The following is a 20,521-nucleotide window of genomic DNA, read 5'->3' on the forward strand; positions in this document are numbered from 1 at the left end:
TAGATTTATGTGTAGTATGTTTTTCTCTTATGTTCAGTGATTTGTATAAACCTGTCTGAACCTCCAGCCTCCAGCAGTGGGTTGAGTTCTCAGGAAAGCACCGCTCAGCAGATGGTATCTGATCCCACCCTGGTCCACGCCCTGGTGCGCTTCCTTTCCGGCAGCAGCACCAACGGGACGAGCCAACACACCTCTCAGGTGGGACCCACTGCCACCCAGGCCATGCACGAGTTCCTGAGCCGCCTGCAGGTCCACCTGTCCTCCACCTGTCCGCAGATGTTCAGCGAGTTCCTGCTCAAACTCATGCACATCCTGTCTACTGAGAGGTAGGTTACTGCTTCTCCATGATTAGTCATTAAAAGAATCATAGTGACTGGTATAGTCAGTGGTCTCTGGGAACTAACGGTTAATCTTAAAACTTCAGGGGTCCATTCCAGTCAGGTCAGGGTCCCCTGGACGCCCAGGTGAAGCTTTTGGAATTTACTCTGGAGCAAAACTTCGAGGTGGTGTCAGTGGCCACCATCTCCTCTGTCATCGAGTCCATCACGTTCCTGGTTCACCACTACATCACCTGCTCAGATAAGGTGGTCTCCCGCAGCGGCTCCGACAGCTCTGTGGGTGCCCGCGCTTGTTTTGGCGGCCTGTTTGCCAACATCATCCGTCCAGGAGATGCAAAGGCAGTGTGTGGAGAGACAACACGTGACCAGCTGATGTTTGACCTCCTCAAGCTGGTCAACGTGCTGGTGCAGCTTCCTCTGTCTGGAGACAGAGAGTTCAGTGGACGGCTGCCGCCGGCCTGCAGCGGAGCAGCAGACAGTAGTGTGTCTGACGAGGAGAAGGTCTGCGGCAGTAAAGAAAGTGTGAGCGGAGGATCCGCATCCAGTCAGGGTCCTCCTGCAGGTGTGGCCGACCTGGTGCTGGCCAATCAGCAGATAATGAGCCAGATCCTGTCAGCACTTGGCCAGTGCAACAGCAGCGCCATGGCCATGATCATAGGTAAGACAAACCTGACCCCACAGCTCCTGTCAGCTCATTGTTTTAGTTTCATGGCCTGTAGCTTTATAGTTCTGATGCATGTTCCAGAGCAGCAGCTTTGGCAGCTAAAGGCCAGAGATTTTTCTCAGGAGCTAAAAGTATAATAGATATTGGACGAACATTCATCATGTGGACGTGAACATAGCTCCAAATGAAGGTTAAAAACTGTTTGCAAATATGTTCACAGTTGTGATTAAGGGTGCAACAGTCAGCCACATTAACAGTCAATAGTCTGTTAACAGTTTATGAAATAAGTGTTTTTTCCATAATGAAACCATTTAACCGTGTTTAACCACTGATGAGGCCTAAAGTCAGTGCACTGTCAGTTAAGATATTCCTAAGATATTACATTTTTAATGGCAGTTAATGGATAATTGATTAATCATTGACATCCCCAGTCATAATATGTCAGTGTTGTGTTCACAACTGTCCCTAAGTGGCAAAAAAAATCAGTGACTTGAACTTTAGATATAGAACTGTCGGAAGTTGAAGCACAGACACGTTAATTTTACAGAGGTTACATTTACTGGAAAAGTAAAAATGCTAAAATGACGTGTAACTCAAGAACAAGTTGAAAAGAGTCATGAACTCCTTGATGTAAGTTACACAGGACTGGTTAGCATATTTAGCATTTAGCATCAGACAGCACAAGCTTCTGTTTTATTGCCTATGAATTTAACTTTTTGTATGTAAGAGGATGAATTATTTTATTGACCATTTGATTGAAATATTTGCTGCTGGCAGCTGACAGTGGTCTCTTTTCTTCAGGAGCCAGCGGTCTCCACCTGACCAAACATGAGAACTTCCATGGGGGTCTGGATGCCATCTCAGTCGGTGATGGCCTCTTTACCATCCTCACCACCCTGAGTAAAAGGGCCACGTCGGTCCAAGTCATGTTACAGCCCATCCTCACCTACATGGCCTGTGGTTACATGGGTAGACAGGTGAGAATCAGACTGCGCTGTTTGGCCTTTAAGGATCTGATATTTAAATTAAATAAATGTCACAAGTAGTAAAATACCAGTTCTTTTAATGTATGTGTTTTTAATTATAAATTTTGTAGGGGTCTCTTTCCACATGTCAGCTGTCAGAGCCTCTTCTGTGGTTCATCCTCCGAGTGCTGGACACCAGCGAGGCTCTCAAGGCCTTCCATGACATGGGTATGTTCTTTACCGTGCTTCATCACTCAGCTTTACTCACCTCAACCTTTTAAGGGTTTTTCCATTTCTGTGGTTTAGTCACTTTGTAACAGTTGAGCTGCCCCCGCCACAGTGAAGTTGTTTACCTAAACCTCACTGGATGTAGCTGTAGTTATATTCCTGCTACTGGCTGCCAATTTCAGGCCGGTTTCTCCTCCACTTATGCTTCCGGCCGGTTGCTGTTTTCAAAATCCCCTTGGTGGGAAGCCGACACCGTCCTCTGAGCTGCAGCCTACACACTGAAAATGTCACGTTACGATCAAGATTTGGATCATGTGCAGTCATGCACTCGACATACGTTAATGTTTTTTGTGGTGTTTCTTTGCAATCAGACACAGTTCCTGTCTCCCTACATGCAAATGTTCCACCAAAACCAGCTGCTGCATCCTGGGCTCAGCCCGGCCCAACGTGATTCTGATTGGTTTCAAGAAATGCAAACAAGCCATTAGCAGAGATAATGATAATGATAATGATAATGATAATAGGTGCAGCCACTGATCACAATCAGTAAACAGTAAAATCAGGCTGATATGTGAAAGTACAAAAAGGAACTTATGAGTGAACCTAAACTGTAATATTTAGAAGTTCAGGTAGAAGCTATAAAAGTATGAGACTTTCAAACACAGAGCTTTTACACTAGTCTCCACATGAGTTTAGCTGAGGACACAGTTCAGGGCAGGAGACTGTCAAGGTTTGGCTGTGGTCGGCCTTGTTACCAAGAAAGGACCACAGTGGCTGCGCAGCATGGCTATCCCTTGCTGTGAGGCTGTAGAGGAACTGTGTGTCATCATGGCTTGGCTCGGCACAGCATGACTAAAGTGGATGAACCTGGGCTAATGGAAAAACCCTGTTAATTTAAAAGTTGAACTTCCTAGTATGCAGGTTGGGTTCTACAATAATGTTCTTGTCTCTAACCAGGTGGTGTACAATTGATCTGTAACAACATGGTGACCAGCACCCGGGCCATTGTGAACACAGCACGTAGTATGGTGTCCACCATCATGAAGTTCTTGGACTCAGGCCCTGGAAAGACAGCAGATGGAAACCTCAAAGCCAGAGTGATGACCTCAGAGCCAGACAACGCTGAGGGACTCCACAACTTCGCCCCTTTAGGTGCTTTCACACACTTTCACTCAGTCTGTTACGAGTTTAAAAACCTCCACCAACTCTTTTCCAATTCTAAATGATCTGTTTGTCCCTTAATAGGCACCATCACATCCAGCAGCCCCACAGCACAGCCAGCAGAGGTCCTCCTTCAGGCCACGCCGCCCCACCGCCGGGCCCGCTCTGCAGCATGGTCCTACATCTTCCTGCCAGAGGAGGCCTGGTGTGACCTCACCATTCACCTTCCTGCTGCTGTGCTTCTGAAGGAACTGCACATCCAGCCACACCTTGCTTCTCTAGCCAGTGAGTAACAGCGTATCTACACTACTGGTCAAAAGTTTCAGAACATCCACATTTTCAGGTCCAGTGGTAAACCTTAAAGGAGCAATTTATATGTTTTGTTATTGCTACATAGCTAATGTTAGCATTAACAGCTGTTTACTTACAAGTCTTGCGCTTCAGCCATTGTTGTCTTTACAAGACAAGAGGTTATAATACGTCCTCTGAACAGATACTTCAGGGGCTGTTACTACACCCTCTGATGCATCATTAGGACAATACTGTACTGCTGTCAGAGTGGAGAGGCACAGAGCAGTAATAGAGGAAGACACACTGGTTGGTGAGGATGTCATCCTACAGCAACCAAATCTCCCCAACGTTAGATGGACAGAATCAGATGGATGTTTCACATGATGAAGACCAGCACAGTCCCGAGACCTAAAATGCTCTCATGCAGATCCAGATCAGGTGCTTCAGTCAATGTTTACACAAAACATGAGAATGAGGACAAATGTGATCGCTGTGACTGTGACATGATTGTTGGTTTGAGTGTTTCTCAAACTGCTAATCTCCTGGATTTTCACTCACAACAGTCTCTGGAGTTTTTACTACAAAAAACTTTTGTTTTAAAAACAAAAGCATCCAGGGAGCAGCAGCTTTGTGTTGATAAGAGAGGTCAGAGGAGAATGGACAGACTGGTTGGAGCTGATAGAAAGGCTACGGTCACTCAGATAACCAATCTTTACAACTGTGCTGAGCTCAGAAGCTTCAGAGTGAACAACACGTCCAACTTTGAGGTGGATGGACTACAACAGCAGAAGACCATGTCAGGTTCCACTTCCTGTCACCAAGACCAGAAACCTGAGGCAGTGGACACAGACTCACCAACACTGGACAGTTGCAGACCTGATCTGATGGATCAGGATTTGTACACAGTTCCTCTACAGCCTCACAGCAAGGGATAGCCATGCTGCGCAGCCACTGTGGTCCTTTCTTGGTAGCAAGGCCGACCACAGCTAAACTCATGTGGAGACGAGTGTAAAAGCTAGCGTCTGAATCCATGGACCAACCTGACTTGTGTCAACAGTCCAGGCTGGTTGTGGTGGTGTGATGGTGTGGGGAATGTGTTCTTCTTAATACCATCAATCATGGTCTGAATGTCTCAGTCAATCTGATTATTGTTGCTGACCATGTTCATCCTTCATGGCCCCAGTTCACCATCTTCTAATGGCTCCTTCCAGCAGGATAATGCTCCATGTGACAAACTGGTTTCATCAACATGAAAATAAGTTCAGTGAACTTCACTGACTCATAGTCTCCAGATCCGAATCCAGTAGAAGACCTTTGGGATGTGGTAGAACAGGAGACAGTCACAATGATCAGTAAAAATGAACTACATTTATGCTGGTGTTCACAGTCCACTCTCTTTTTGTGTTGCTGTGTTTACGCTGCACATCTGACATATTTTGTAAAGTGTATTTCTGTTTCTACAACTAACAAAAACATTTTCCATTTCAAAACTCAGCTGTCATTTCTTTGTTTTACTGTCTCCCTCCTCTATAAAACCAGCCTGTCCGTCCTCAGTCTCAGTGGAGATCAGCGCTGACGGGGTCAACATGTTGCCGCTCTCCACGCCCGTCATCACCAGCGGCCTGACGTACATAAAGATCCAGCTGTTGAAGGCGGAGGTTGCCTCGGCTGTTTGCCTGAGGCTGCACCGGCCTCGTGATGCCAGCACCCTGGGTCTTTCTCAGATTAAACTCTTGGGCCTGACAGCATTTGGAAACACCTCCTCTGCAACTGTCAACAACCCCTTCCTACCTTCTGAGGACCAGGTCTCCAAAACCAGGTACGAGACACTGATCCTGGTTTGAGACTATATACATGTGTGTTAGATGTGGGTGTTGTTCTGAGCTTTTCCTTCTTCCTGTACAGCATTGGGTGGCTGCGTCTCCTCCACCACTGCCTGACGCACGTCAGCGACCTGGAGGCCATGATGGCCAGTGCTGCAGCACCCACCGCCAACCTGCTGCAGACCTGCGCAGCACTGCTCATGTCACCTTACTGTGGCATGCACTCCCCCAACATCGAGGCCGTGCTGGTCAAGATCGGCCTGCAGTCGACTCGCATTGGACTCAAACTCATTGACATTCTGCTGAGGAACTGTGCTGCCTCTGGCACAGACCCGGCCAGTGAGTCACACACAGCTACACTGCTGCTCACTGTTAACAGGCAGCAGATCCACATGAATTTACACAGCATCAACAAGTGAACGGGCTGAAGGAAGTTTGAAAGAGTCAGACAGGAGCATGTTTCAGATGTTTAGGCACATCAGCTGGTACAAGTGTGTTTGTACTACAAGGCCTCGGAAGCTGTTGGAATGTGTGTTCAGCCTTTAAGTTTCTCAGAACAATGTGATTTGGTACCAAATGTTTGGTCAATAAAAGAAATTTCAGTTAATTAATTCAATTTAATTGACTGAGTGAGAGAGTCTTTTAGTCAGAGGCGCAGCAGGTCAGCTGAAAATACAAAAGTAGGAAATCTGTCTACAGGAAAGGAAACAGTTCAACATACACAGATGATAAAGGTTCTTTCAAGGAAACACCCTTTTCTCTTTAATTAATACCAAAATACATCAATGTTGTCAGGAATCAAACTGGGACAAATCTCTAGGTTCTTTGTATCGATATTCTGAAATTACAAAACCATATAATACAACTTTTGTCAGTATTTTCATGTAGGCTGTGCTAACAAATAACCATTATTAACCAAATAACCAATCATTACAGTAATTAGTTAACAAGAAATCAAGTGAGGGAGCATTAATGAGAGCTGAACCTGTCCTGTACCTGTGTCTTTAAGACCTGACCCAGGTAAATCTGACCTGATACCCAGCACTCTGTTTATACTTTATTTGATCAGTTTCCGTGTGTTAGCTCGCCGTGCTAATGGCTACACACAGATTCTTTTCCTGTTTACAGTTAGCATCATGTCTCTACATACAGAGACACAGTCAGGAGTTTCTTTACGAATGGCATTTAATAGACTATAATCTGAATCTGGGTCTCAAAGTATTGAGTTTCTGTTTAGGTACTTGTATTGTGTAAAACTTGAGACCCACTCCCACCCCCATGGTAGGTCTCAGAGATCTTTTGTTGTGAAGTGTCCAGCCTGATAACCGTCCTTACTTTAGTCTTTGCTTGTGTGTCTGTAGATCTGAACAGTCCTTTGCTGTTTGGGCGACTGAACGGTCTCTCCTCAGACTCCACCATCGACATTCTGTACCAGCTTGGCACCACGCAGGACTCTGGGACCAAAGACAGGTACGTAATATCCTGTTTGTACCTCAGTAAGAAAAACAGCCAGTTAGAAGCAGTGTTGTGTCATGGTGATATTCCAGACACTCCTCTGCTGACAGTAAAAGCAGGGTTTTTCCTGGCCAAAAATTAGGCAGGGGTGGTACTAAACCATAAGATGAGGGGGGGATTAAATTATATTTTCATTAAATCTCCAGCCACCGCTGGTCAAAGCCACTCACTCTATGCGTTTCAGAACATCTGGGAAGATTAATAAAAAGTGATAATCTCATGAAAATCATGTAATCGTTGGCTTTAATACACTCGTTAATACACTCCTACAGACTTGGTACTCTCGCCTTGACTCCTCTCTCCACTCTGATCCTCTCCTCCACCTTCCACTTGTGGCTGAGAACTAGGCCTTCTCTCAGTCAGTATCTTCAGTAACATGAATTCACTTTTTTTCCCGTTTTAGAAGAACTAATGATGTCTGTAGTGTTTCTCCTCCGTCCTATCGATTCTCCTCATCGCGAGCTCTCTTAAAAATAATCTGTGATTTGAGACATTTCTGCAAACAAAATATACACGATGGGATGTAACGTTAATTTAATTTGGTTTTACTTGACATTAACAGCACTTTGAGGACATAACATGAACGAAAATACGGAACAAATTGCTCCTCATATTGATTCAAATCCACAGAGTACCGAGAAAACAAGTACTAGAATTCTATCGTGAGGTGGAGGTGTCCTGCACTGAATCAATACAGGAAGCCGCAGCATTTTATTTTAAAATACGGAACGATCCCGTATTATAGGGGACAGGTGGCAACCCTATTTCCCTGTTTGAAGAGCCGTAAAATCAGGTCGCCGCCAGCAATCCAGCGCGTTCATATTCTTCCTCTTTGGCAGTTTCGGATGGCTCTGCCTGATGCATGGATTACAATACAGCGCCACTATATTGCCGTAGTGGCTTACAGCCGCAATTGCAATTACAAACGTCAAATCCACCGAGTACCGAGAAAATAAGCACTAGAATTTTGTCGGGAGGCAGCACAAAACTTGACGGAGGGAGCATCTCCCAATTCTCTATGCAGGAAAAACCCTGGTAAAAGGTGTCCTTACTCTCTCCTTGTCATCTTTTACTGTAGACTGTAGAGGTTGTGAGATTCTCTGTGATGATTTATTTATTTGAGCTTGCTCTGGATTTGAACCCTCCAGGATTCAGGCTCTCCTTCAGTGGGTCCACGACTCTTCACGGGTAGCAGCCCACAAAATGAGTGTCCCTATGGGATACACCGGGGCCGGCTCCTCCTCGGCTTCGTTGAGGGAGTATGGCCTCCTCATGCCTTCACCCTCCCACCTCCACTGTGTGGCAGCCATCCTGTGGCACAGCTATGAGCTGCCTGTCGACTACGACCTCCCTGCACTGCTCAACAGAGAGCTCTTTGAGTAAGAGTCTTTCTCCCATATTAACATCATACATACAGGCACATGTATGTACATGCACATACATGTACAAGTAATAGTTAAGTTATGATTTAGTTGATACGTGTTATATTATGTTATATGTCCTGTGTCTCCTATTTCAGTCCAATACCTTGTAAATATGATGGCATTTTTACATGTTGGTCTCATGTCTTTTTTATTTTTTTATTTTTTTATTTGGTGAGACAAGACAAAGACAGGCTGTGGTATAACATGACATGGCATAAGATAACATACTGGCATACGCTACTAGTGTGACCAACTGACAGCTTTTGTTATTGTTATAATATCTTGACTTATTGGGAGTTATTGAGGGGCAGAGAGAAAAGAAGACAAGAAAGACCTTCTTAGGATCTGAGTAGATAGCAGGTACTTGGTAGGGGGAATTGAGGAGTCAGGACCATCCATCAGTGAAAGAAGCGTGCGCTACTGGGAGGTGTAAGTTTGTTTTCTTATGGTCCAGTAACGTAGGTGGGGAGGTGGGTTATGATGGTTTGGTTTGAATGTTGTACAGAAATACTGGGCTGTCCTCTGCAGTGGTCATGCTCCTGACCAAACCTGGTCCACTCCCAGACCCTCAAGGAGGGAGCTAGTCCTTTGTGGAGTGTTTCTGTATTTTTTTCCCCTTGTTTTCCCATCATTCATTAGGTACGCTTCCCCAAACCTGTGCTGGGCAGTGATTGGCTGACTCATCAATCAGCTGGTTTTAAGATATTTTTAATAGAGTCAACTGAAGGTCTTGTTCCAAGACTTTGGTGATGGAGGAAAGATCAGGGTTCACTGAGAGCAGTGTATATCTTTAATTTTATCTTTATTTTGAATTTTCCTTTCTATCTTAATTAAAAATAAATATTTGTTGAATAATGAATGTAAATGACTATAGCATACATAACTAACTAATTAAGTCGTAATATCTTAGTTATTGTGAAAATGTCTTGATATGCACAGACTATATAACTTTGATAATGCAGCCCGTTGAAGGCAGACAACATAGATTCCTGATTGATTATTGATTTCCTTAACTTTTCCCCCAGGCTGCTGTATAACTGGTCCATGTCGTTGCCGTGCAACATCGTGTTGAAGAAAGCCGTGGACAGCCTGCTGTGCTCCATGTGTCACATCCACCCCAGCTACTTCTCCCTGCTCATGTCCTGGATGGGGATCGTCTCAGCGCCCAGCGCCAGCCACTCCCAAGCCCAACACTGCCGCCTCTCCATGACTGATGACGGCAAAAAGCAGCATGATGCCAACACAAACGCCTCAGGACTTACAGATGACTCCAAGCACGCGAGATCCCCCACTAATCTGTCTGAATCGCAGCTGACCACGCTGGCCGCTGCCTCTCAGTCTCCGGGGGCTATAGAGCAGCTGCTGGACTCAGGCTTACCCTCGCTGCTGGTTCGCAGCCTGGCCCAGTTCTGTGTTGGCCTCTTGGCCAGCGCCGACCTCCCTCTGCCTGCTGCTCAGGCCGAGAGAAGACACCACCATCACCACTACCACTCATCCTCCTCATCCTCTCACAGTCGGCCCCCTTTGGCTGCGGAGCTGGCTGCTCCGGTGCTGCGCTTCCTCACAGAAGTAGGCAACAGTCACACCATGAAGGACTGGTTAGGAGGACCAGAGGTCAACCCGCTGTGGACCGCACTGCTCTTCCTGCTTTGCCATTCCAGTGCCAGTGCCGGTGCCAATGCAGGCTGTCAGCCTCTGAGCTCTGGATCTGCAGCAGCTCCCTCTCCATCCCAGCCTCAGCATTCAGGGTCACGCTTCTCTCTGGCATCTTCTGGCCAAGCTGGAGGTCTCACCACCCAGCAGAGGACGGCTCTGGAGAACGCCACTGTGGCCTTCTTTCTCCAGTGTATCTCCTGCCACCCCAACAACCAGCGGCTCATGGCACAGGTCTCCTCACACACCACTCACTTTGTTTTGACCACTGACACAGATTTGCTGACTTGTTTTCCAAGCAAACACAGCCAGAGACTATTTTATTTATTATTAGTCACTTTTTTCATTGAGATGTATTGATCAGTCACTGTATTGTTTTTAAGCCTGTGTTTTGTGGCTGCAGGTTCTCTGTGAACTCTTCCAGTCTGCACCCCAGAGAGGTAACGTGCCCATCTCTGGAAACATCTCAGGCTTCATTCGAAGGCTTTTCCTTCAGCTCATGTTGGAGGATGAGAAGGTCACAGTCTTCCTGCAGTCTCCCTGTCCGGTGGGTAACTTTGTTGTTGGATATCTGCTCTGTCTCTTTTCTACATAAGAGAGAAAGAAATGTGTCCTCAGTAGATTCTGGCTCTGTGGAGCCTCACAGAGCAGCTAACAGGCCTGTGTAGTGTAGAGGCTGATTCCTGTGGGATTGCCAGTGGATGGGAGTCAGTTTCACTATTTAGCACGTGACTGGGATGGGACAGGAATCGTAATAAAATGAGGTCAATTTTTATACAAAGATCTGCACTTCTAATATGAATAAACGCCGTTTTCTTTATTCGGAACATAATGCTAGCGAGGCTGCTCACTGCAGAGCCATTACATTTTACATTCGAAGACTTTATTTCACTCTTTTCAAACAGACAAATTTTTGGCCACACACCTGTCCGAGCTGCTGCTCTAGTAACTGAGCTAGTGTTTCCGATAGCCTGCATATTAGGCATTAAGGGGTCATCTGTAAACCTTAACCGATGAGTCTCTGCATGCACAAATTCTCAACCAGTAGGAAACACTTCACTCGGATTCCCCTAAAAAAAACGCAACATGGGACAGGATAGGAGAAGAGTCATTCTTCCTGGATTGGGCAGGACATTCTGTCATTTTCATTCTGGATTTGGGATGGGAAAGGAGTGAAAATCCACTCCTGTGTCTCCCTCTAGTGGAGGTGAGAGAGTAATGCTGCTTTCAGACAGAACGCCGCGTCCAGCGAGCAATCACGAGCGCTGTGATGACCATGTGTGCAGCCAGTTGAAACACAGCAATTGAAATACGGCACAAAACGAAAATGGAGGAGAAACTCATCCTTTGTGTCTCTTAATACCCTGAAATATACGATACAAGCTTACGCTTGTATTGGGACGTCGGAAGGAAAGCCCTCTCTTGGCGACAGATTTCTACCCAAGTAGGCATGTCAGGTGTGTTTTAAGATATACAATCCATAATTTTAACAGTCTGTAGCTTGTTGTTGGTAGACACTATGTGTAAATGTAGTTCACTTTCTTTTGGGCACAGGAAAGGTACATCTTTCAGCAACAGAACACACAGGAGGTGTCCGGCAGTGTGGATGTGTCCCAATCATATAAAGTCTATGATCCTGCTAGAAGTTTTGAAAACTCCGCCCATGTTTGCTCTGTCCTCCTTGACTTCACCAGACAGTGCGCTCAACCAAGCGGCGAATGCAGCGCAAGTTGCGTTCTGTCTGAAATTAGCTTAAGTTTAGTTGCGCTATACGCTGGTAAATGCGACTCGAAGCATATTTCTGCTAAATCTATTTTCATTTTTGCATCACTACAGTGATTGGGTATCAGGCTAAAACACAGGTAACCTGCAGCTCAGTACTGTCTCTGAACACCTCCTGTGTAGACATGGTGTTAGTCTTGTTTTCGTTTCTGTTGGGTCATCAGATGAAGATCATCAGGTGGTCCACATGAAACAATGAGGTCATAGAATGTAAAGCTTTCTGGAAACTATAGCAGACATGACTGACATGATGATATTTAAACACAAGCCCCCACCATATAGTCAAAACGGGTCAAACCGATGCGTGTTACCATGTGTAAATGACTGCTGTAGTATTCAGTTATGACCACAAGGGGACAGCACAGCAGTATGATCACAGTGATTCCCTCAGAGTGAAGCTGACCATGATATTTCTATAAATATTTACTGCTACAGCACGAGGTCAGAGAACTATCATTAATGTCACACTGATAACAGTACAGTACATGTTAGTGGCTCTAGAGACATCAGTGTCGGTGTCAATGGATTGATTCCCATCAAATGTTTTACAGGCATTTCATTCCCATATGATGAATTCTTGAAACGTCAGTGATCCCCTGACTTTTGTAGTTCTGAGTGGTACGTCTCAACAACAACTGAAATTGTACCAAACAAATTATTACCCAGAATGCCCATTGTAGGTGTCCAGTGATCGTCTTCTGCATGTAAAAACACTTTCATCCTGGGATGCTGCAGGTTTTCCTGACAGAAGGCTCTGTATTCCCAGTGTTCAGCCTGATCTAATCCTCTTGCCTGTTTTGCAGGTGCAGGTTTTTAGAATTGGACCTGAGAGGAATCCTGACATGGAAGTCTTAGAAGTCCCCCCTTTCTTTAAGTCCCTGAGTCTGACCTGCCTGTAGTATCATTAGTGTCTGCATCTGTCTGTGGTGGTGACGCGTCAGGCCTGTCACTAGAGGCTGTTTGTATATATTTGTTTGTTGAATTTCTCTGACACTGACAGCACTGTAGCTGCACCCTGAAAGCTCCAGGTAGCAGTGTCACACGTCTAACATGTAAAGTAAAGGGAGACAGAGAAGAGATGGGAGGGCGGAGGAGTCCAGCATAGCCTTCACACTGAAAGCCTTTCAGAAAAAATTGACTGGTCCACATCTCCCAACACTGGTCACATATGTTGGTGAAATCATTGTACCCTTAGTACTTTTCCAGGAGCTGATCAGCTGATCATCATATTTTCCTAAGACGCTAACACAAAACTATTTTCTTCTGTTCTCAGTTATACAAAGGACGCATCAATGCCACCAGTCACATGATCCAGCATCCCATGTATGGAGCAGGCCACAAGTACCGCACCCTCCACCTGCCCATCTCCACCACGCTGGCTGAAGTTCTGGACCGGGTGTCTGGTATGTTTCAAAGAAGAAAACTCACCAGACCACACTAGACAGATGTGTATGAAACTAGCTGCTGGTTCCTGTTGTCTTGGCTTGGTGTAAAATATAAGAACATTATAAGAATAATAATAGGGATGCCCCGATTGATTGGCCACCGATCATCATCGGCCAATTTTCATTAAAAATATGTGATCGGTAGATGGGAATTAATCACGTTTTTGTTTACTAATTTGTATGGAGGCACCAAGTAAAGCAAACACCAGGGTATACTGCATTGAAATTCTTCACTGCCCTGGTGTGGAGCTGTGGACTGTAAAATAGTATTCACTGTCTGAGTGTTTGGACAGAAGTATTTGGACAGTTTTACATTTTTTTTGTTCTTCAGTCTCTGAGCTTCACATGCAGCTGTCCAGCTTGTTGCCATGACTTCACGTACCAGAAGCTCAAGTCTGCTCAAATCTGTCAGCTAGATTCAGTCATTATACAAAACTTCATTTGAACCGGAACCATTAACAACAGAAACATTATGGTTTAAATCAAAGTTCATTAGTTTGAAACAAACCGCTAATCAGTGAAAGCTGGGAGGGAGGGCCAAGTCTCCCTACAGACAGGATATGAAGCCATCTGAAATATTAAGACTGACATGCTGACCCATTTCCACTCATCTCATTCATAGTAATTTGTGTAACATCAACAATCAGTCTTTATTAAACACTGAAAGAGTACAGGTTTTTGAGCTGTAGCAACATGTCAGCTCAAATGAAGACAATGACCAGGAGAAAGCTGATGTTGTAGACAAAGTAGAGGACCTAGAGAACCAAAACTGATCCTTAAATCTCCACTTTATACGGGTTCCTGAGTCTGTGGAGGCAAGAGAACCTCCCTGAGTCACCGATCACTTAAAAAGCTTACAGCCGTCCTGCCAATCCTCAGTCCATCCTCTGCCTTGTCTTGGCTTATAATGGGACTCACATTATGATTAACCAGCACTTCACTGCTGAAATGATCACGAGGCACACTCAAGGAAAAGCTCCATTAACTTAATTTAAACTTCTCTTTCTGTCATCTGTGCACACTTGGCCATCACAAAGAGGCTGAAGCTTCCTTCATGTCTTCCATGAACTCACCATGTTTTTTCAACTCACATCATAGCATGGACTTGTGAAGGTGTGTTCTCTCATTTTGAATCATTCTCAGGATTGGACAGGGGGGCTTGATTTGGTGGGATGAGTTATTTTATTTGCAGCCTTCACTGTCAACAAATTCTAACCAAGGGATCAATAATAAGAAACTGGAAGACTTTGAGTTTTGACGGCACTCTGTTAATTGTGTCATTTTGTTGGAACTTTTTTCTTCTGTAACAGTTTTAATTGGAACTCCTGAGAATAAACACCATCTGCTGTTTACTTTGATGAACCAACTCCTAATATACAACAGTGGATGGAAACAACGGTGGATTCATTCACGTTGTCTTTTGCAGAATTTCTCAAAATTGGTTTAAAATTTACCCCTCCTACTGTTGCTATGAGCTGCACTATCTGTGTGTGTGTGTGTGTGTGTGTGTACTACTTAAAGCTTTAAATTCTATTTCCTGTTCCACAACACAGACACGCCCAGCATCACAGCCAAGCTGATCAATGAGCAGAAGGAGGACAAGGAGAAGAAGAACCATGAGGAGAGGGAGAAGATGAAAGCAGACAGTGGTTTCCAAGACAACTACAGTGTTGTGGTGGCCTCAGGTGCTCGGTTCTGTTCCATACACACCTCTTGTCCAATCCCCTACACAGCCATCAAAGTATAAGTTTTCTTGAAATAGGATCTGTTAAAATTACATTTGGTGCTATTTGGGTAAAGTCCTCAGGGCCTGAAGCCACTTGAAGTGAATGATTTTCAAAAGAATCAAGGATTTTATAACAAAGGTCTCTAAGGTCAATACATGTACTAAAGCTGCACTATTCCCCCGTTAAAATAAGATAAACAGTAATAAGAATGATAAACATTCAGACAAACCAGGCAGAAAACAAAGCGTCCACTTATTTACTTTTAACAATGTAATCATGACTCCAGATGTTGGTGGAACAAGACGCAACAGATTAAAGAGGAACAGATTTAATACATACTGCATATATTGGCCATATTCAGTTTCCTGTTACTGTTTTCAGATTAGTTATGATTTATGTGTGAGAAAAGGTAAATGTAGCACTGAGCATTTGAGAACGAAATAACAAAAATTAAAGATATGGCCTTGGGTCGAGTTTAGGGATCAAATTTGGCAGGACTGGTCTGGCTTTTTTGGATATCAAACTTTGGTATGGGTCAATGATTAAGGGATGTGCTCTGTAAAATGTCAAACTGACAAACATGAGAAATCTTTTGTTGTTATAAAAGTTGGTGGCCTTAGATCTCACTTTGGCAAAAACAATGGCAGCCTGAATTTTATGTCCAAATTCTCACAATGTGATTTGTGTCACAACTGGGAGCTCAGTACATAGAGCGGGTCATGCACTAATCAGAAGGTTGGTGGTTTGATCCCCAGCTCTGAGTGAATGTGGTATGCAGGGCTGATAGCGCTCCGGCGCCACGCTGGATTTCCGGCGTACCGAGATATTTGCGAGAAAAAAAAAAATCAGGTTCACGTTCGCGTGATCTGACAATTCCCAAGATCCGAGAGGCGCTTTCACTCTAAACCACACCAGTAGGCATAGCCTACTTAAGCCAATCGGTAATAGGGGAGGGGGTGGTCTTGGGTTTTGGCCAATCAGATTGATTCAGCAGTCACCCCATGTGCGAATGTTTTGTGTTTCCCATACACTATGAATGTGTTTCCCACACTGGCAGCGCGAAACATAGCCGAAGTCATGGAGTGCAACTTTATGAAGCCAGGGGAAGACACCAAACTTGTTGATAAAGGTATAAAGAATAAATGGCGTTGGTCTTGGATAGAGGAGGTGGGTAGAGACAGAAAGCCCTTTGGAAGCTGGTGTCAAAAACTCCGGCAACCAGGAGCATGTTTCTGCACTTTGTGTGCAAGGAAAATATTATATGGAACTAGCAGGAAAAAGTGCTGCCACGGCACAAGTTCAACGCTAGTCATCAAGCAGCTTTATGAGCAATTCAACATACCTCACGTTTGCCAGGGGCAACAGCCACAGCAGATATCCGACCCTCAATGACCGATCGCGTGGCTGATTTAAAAATTCGCTTGTGCTCCTTCATTGCCGAGTATGATCTATCGTTTACATTCGCTCATCCACTCGTCACTTTGTGTCAGAGATTAGCGGAGGATAAACTCGCCCTTACTATCTGTCTCGAGGCAGCATGCAAGCTATCTTATTACACACATCTCACCAGAATTTAAAAGAAATCTGTGACAAGCTTGAGAATAACATGTTTTCACTCAACATTGATGAGGCCAGGGACAAAAGCATGGACAAAATTCTAAATGTACTTGTCCGATTTTATGACGAGGATGCAGGCAGTGTGAAAAGTGTGGTTAGTGAGGTCCCCCCTCCATTGTAAAAGCGCTTTGGCTATCTTGAAAAGCGCTATATAAATCCCATGTTCATTCATTCATTCATTCAATTCCTAGTTTACTTTTGAGTATTATAATTGTCACCCACTGACCTTTCTTGGTATGGCTGTAGTATCCGTAGTCTCAGTATGCTATACAAGCAATAAGTACGCAGGTAAGTGACTAGTTAAAAGCAGGGATGGATTACTGAACAGGCCTACCAGGCCCAGGGTCCCAAGAGCTCTGGTGCTCTACACAAAGATGCTACTGTAATATAGGCTTGTATTGGGTTTGTTCATCTCATGTCTGAATAATGTACATTTGTATCCACAAAAGTCATCAGAATATTTAATTCAATGGACTATTTATCGAAATGTCCCAGGGGAGCACACCCCTGGATCCCGCTTGACAATTGCGTTGATTGGGGGAAATATATCTTAGCTTCGGGGCCGCTTACCTCCCAGGGAAAAAAGTTCAGGCTCAGGATTTTTTTTTACTATCACCCCTGGGTATGTATTATAATGCGCTCTGAGTGGTTGATTTGACTAGAAGAGCTCTGTATAAGTGCAGCCCATTTACAACCCATGCCCACAGGTGATTTATTGTGAATAAAAACATTTACATTTACTCATTTAAAGCAGACTCTTTTATGCAAAGAGACATCAGTAAAGCTGCAGTGCAGTAGGAGACCTTGGTGTAAGGACTAAGTCCTACATCTATGAAATAAGTGAAGGAGATCAGATAAAGAAGTGCAGGTAAAGTTCACAATAAGCAGTAGTTAGATCTGTTGTTAGAGGTGTTTGGATTTTCACTAACTCCTGTTTCAGAGACATTAAAATAATCAGATTTATAGACACTGGCAAAATATGTCAGCTGTTGGTAGCTTTCAATATAAAACTCACATATTAACCTTTTTTCTGTGGATGAGAACAAGACCAACCGTGTCCTTGATGTTTCTTTGTCTCTGCCATCAGGCTTAAAGTCCCAGTCCAAGCGGGCTCTGTCAACCCCTCCCCGACCTCCATCAAGGAGGGGCCGCGTGATGAGTGACAAGCTGACTGCTTCATCTGGTGTGGACCCCTCAGCCAAAACCATCAGTGTGCCTGTCTTCCACCTCTACCACAAGCTGCTTCCAGGTACTAAATGCGCACATTCAAAGTGAACAGGAGATGAATGTGTTTGAGTTGTCTGAAGTGGATTCTTGTGTTGGCCCCGCCAGGTCAGCCCCTCCCACCTGAGATGACCCTGGCCCAGCTCCTGACGCTCCTGTATGACCGCAAGCTGCCACAAGGCTACCAGTCCATCAACCTGACCGTCAAACTGGGCTCCAAGGTCATCTCTGACCCGGGTCTTTCCAAGACCGACTCCTTTAAGAGGCTGCGCACTGAGAAAGGTACAAAAACCTGTGGCCCTGCAGCACATGAGGAGTTCTGTTCAGTCCAGATAACATTTCAGTCTGCAAAAAGTTTTATTAATTGGATCAAGGTTGTTCCAGTTGGTAGTCCATTATTATCTGTTTTTCAGAAGGAAACATGTAATCGTTGCTATAGTATTGTAGTATTGTTTACAGTTGTCTTTTACATTGGACATACAGTACAGGCCAAAAGTTTGGACACACCTTCTCATTCAATGCGTTTCATGACTATTTACATTGTAGATTCTCACTGAAGGCATCAAAACTATGAATAAACACATGTGGAATTATGTATTTAACAAAAAAGTGTGAAATAACTGAAAACATGTCTTATATTCTAGTTTCTTCAAAGTAGCCACCCTTTGCTCTGATTACTGCTTTGCACACTCTTGGCATTCTCTTGATGAGCTTCAAGAGGTAGTCACCTGAAATGGTTTTCCAACAGTCTTGAAGGAGTTCCCAGAGACTCTGCGGTCCAGCTCACCCCAAACCATCTCGATTGGGTTCAGGTCCGGTGACTGTGGAGGCCAGGTCATCTGGCGCAGCACTCCATCACTCTCCTTATTGGTCAAATAGCCCTTACACAGCCTGGAGGTGTTTTTGGGGTCATTGTCCTGTTGAAAAATAAATGATGGTCCAACTAAACGCAAACCAATCTCAAATTTGGACTCATCAGACCAAAGCACAGATTTCCACTGGTCTAAAGTCCATTCCTTGTGTTTCTTGGCCCAAACAAATCTCTTCTGCTTCTTGCCTCTCCTTAGCAGTGGTTTCCTAGCAGCTATTTGACCATTAAGGCCCGATTCGCGCAGTCTCCTCTTAACAGTTGTTCTAGAGATGTGTCTGCTGCTAGAACTCTGTGTGGCATTTATCTGGTCTCTAATCTGAGCTGCTGTTAACTTGCGATTTCTGAGGCTGGTGACTCGGATGAACTTATCCTCAGCAGCAGAGGTGACTCTTGGTCTTCCTTTCCTGGGGCGATCCTCATGTGAGCCAGTTTCGTTGTAGCGCTTGATGGTTTTTGCAACTGCACTTGGGGACACATTCAAAGTTTTTGCAATTTTCCGCACTGACTGACCTTCATTTCTTAAAGTAATGATGGCCACTCGTTTCTCTTTACTTAGCTGATTGGTTCTTGCCATAATATGAATTCTAACAGTTGTCCAATAGGGCTGTCGGCTGTGTATCAACCTGACTTCTGCACAACACAACTGATGGTCCCAACCCCATTAATAAGGCAAGAAATTCCACTAATTAACCCTGACAAGGCACACCTGTGAAGTGAAAACCATTTCAGGTGACTACCTCATGAAGCTCATTGAGAGAACACCAAGGGTGCAGCGCTATCAAAAAAGCAAAGGGCGGCTACTTTGAGGAATCTAAAATAAGATGAGTTCAGAGTTATTTCACACTTTTTTGTTAAGTACATAATTCCATATGTGTTCATTCATAGTTTTGAAGCCTTCAGTGAGAATCTACAATGTAAATAGTCATGAAAATAGAAGGTGTGTCCAAACTTTTGGCCTGTACTTTTATAGAGAATAGAGAAAAATGGTACACATATTGTATAAGTGCAAATCTTTTTTTCCAAATTATAATTATCCAGAAGTTTATCTAATCCTCTCCAGATGTAACAGATTAGTGATTCCAGCCCAAGTCTTAAAAGAAGGTTAAAATATTCCTCTTCGCAATGCTGTGCAATATTGTATTGTCTTTTGTTACAAATGGGTTAAAGTTGAAGAGTGAATGGCAGTATATGGGTCTAGAGTAATAACAGTTATATACTATACTATACTAAAGGCACTTGAAAATATCTGACCAGAATTTGTTTAGAAGAGGTGGCCTAAGGTGGCCTCTGCTGATTTACCTTTGGGGCAGATTGGAGAGATATCAGGGTAGAAAGAGTGTAATTTAGTGGAGAAGTCTGGTCCCAGATCGTTTAACTCTTTAAAAACTTTATCAGGAGGCTACTTATAAAGTGTTTGAGCTCAGACCGCTGACATCATCTCACACATCTCTCCTGCTCCACTGATCATCACCAGGAGATTAATAAAAGGATAACTGATCATCTGTATTGTGTTCAAACTGACTCATTACAGTGAACCAGCAGGAGTAGACGTAGAGTCACAGTGTTTCTGGTATAACAGCACCATGCTGGGCAGGTGACAGGTGTGTCTACAGTGTTTGTGATCTGAAAGATGCCACAGCAGGAAAAAGGGGGGAGAATTAATGTGTCCACCTTGTTATGTTTACATCACTGCTGATTGGAGCTGGAGCCGATAAATAACTGTGACTCCTGCAGTCGTGTGATCTGGGAGTGAATGCTGATTGTAGCTCTGTTAAGATCCATTGATCAGGCTG

The 20,521-nt window shown here is 44.3% G+C and overlaps 1 protein-coding gene across 11 annotated transcripts in view; it reads left to right on the forward strand.

The window, feature by feature from the left end:
• birc6 (baculoviral IAP repeat containing 6) overlaps positions 1 to 20,521 on the forward strand; it is a 136,251-nt gene that overhangs the window by 54,163 nt on the left and 61,567 nt on the right. For 7 of the 11 annotated variants that reach the window (XM_022765140.1, XM_022765149.1, XM_022765143.1 and 4 more), the window contains exons 44-59: positions 38 to 326; positions 425 to 996; positions 1,804 to 1,979; positions 2,099 to 2,195; positions 3,153 to 3,347; positions 3,441 to 3,641; positions 5,187 to 5,466; positions 5,553 to 5,809; positions 6,832 to 6,940; positions 8,134 to 8,364; positions 9,435 to 10,296; positions 10,466 to 10,609; positions 13,118 to 13,247; positions 14,843 to 14,974; positions 17,721 to 17,882; positions 17,966 to 18,139. In XM_022765140.1, the coding sequence (XP_022620861.1) occupies positions 38 to 326; positions 425 to 996; positions 1,804 to 1,979; positions 2,099 to 2,195; positions 3,153 to 3,347; positions 3,441 to 3,641; positions 5,187 to 5,466; positions 5,553 to 5,809; positions 6,832 to 6,940; positions 8,134 to 8,364; positions 9,435 to 10,296; positions 10,466 to 10,609; positions 13,118 to 13,247; positions 14,843 to 14,974; positions 17,721 to 17,882; positions 17,966 to 18,139 (4,011 nt within the window). The remainder of the gene's footprint in view (positions 1 to 37; positions 327 to 424; positions 997 to 1,803; positions 1,980 to 2,098; positions 2,196 to 3,152; positions 3,348 to 3,440; positions 3,642 to 5,186; positions 5,467 to 5,552; positions 5,810 to 6,831; positions 6,941 to 8,133; positions 8,365 to 9,434; positions 10,297 to 10,465; positions 10,610 to 13,117; positions 13,248 to 14,842; positions 14,975 to 17,720; positions 17,883 to 17,965; positions 18,140 to 20,521) is intronic. The other 4 variants (XM_022765144.1, XM_022765146.1, XM_022765147.1 and 1 more) reach the window with 2 other exon arrangements.

This window comes from Seriola dumerili, unplaced genomic scaffold (genome assembly GCF_002260705.1).
Source record: "Seriola dumerili isolate Sdu_G_001 unplaced genomic scaffold, Sdu_1.0 BDQW01000665.1, whole genome shotgun sequence".
NCBI classification, from domain to species: domain Eukaryota; kingdom Metazoa; phylum Chordata; class Actinopteri; order Carangiformes; family Carangidae; genus Seriola; species Seriola dumerili.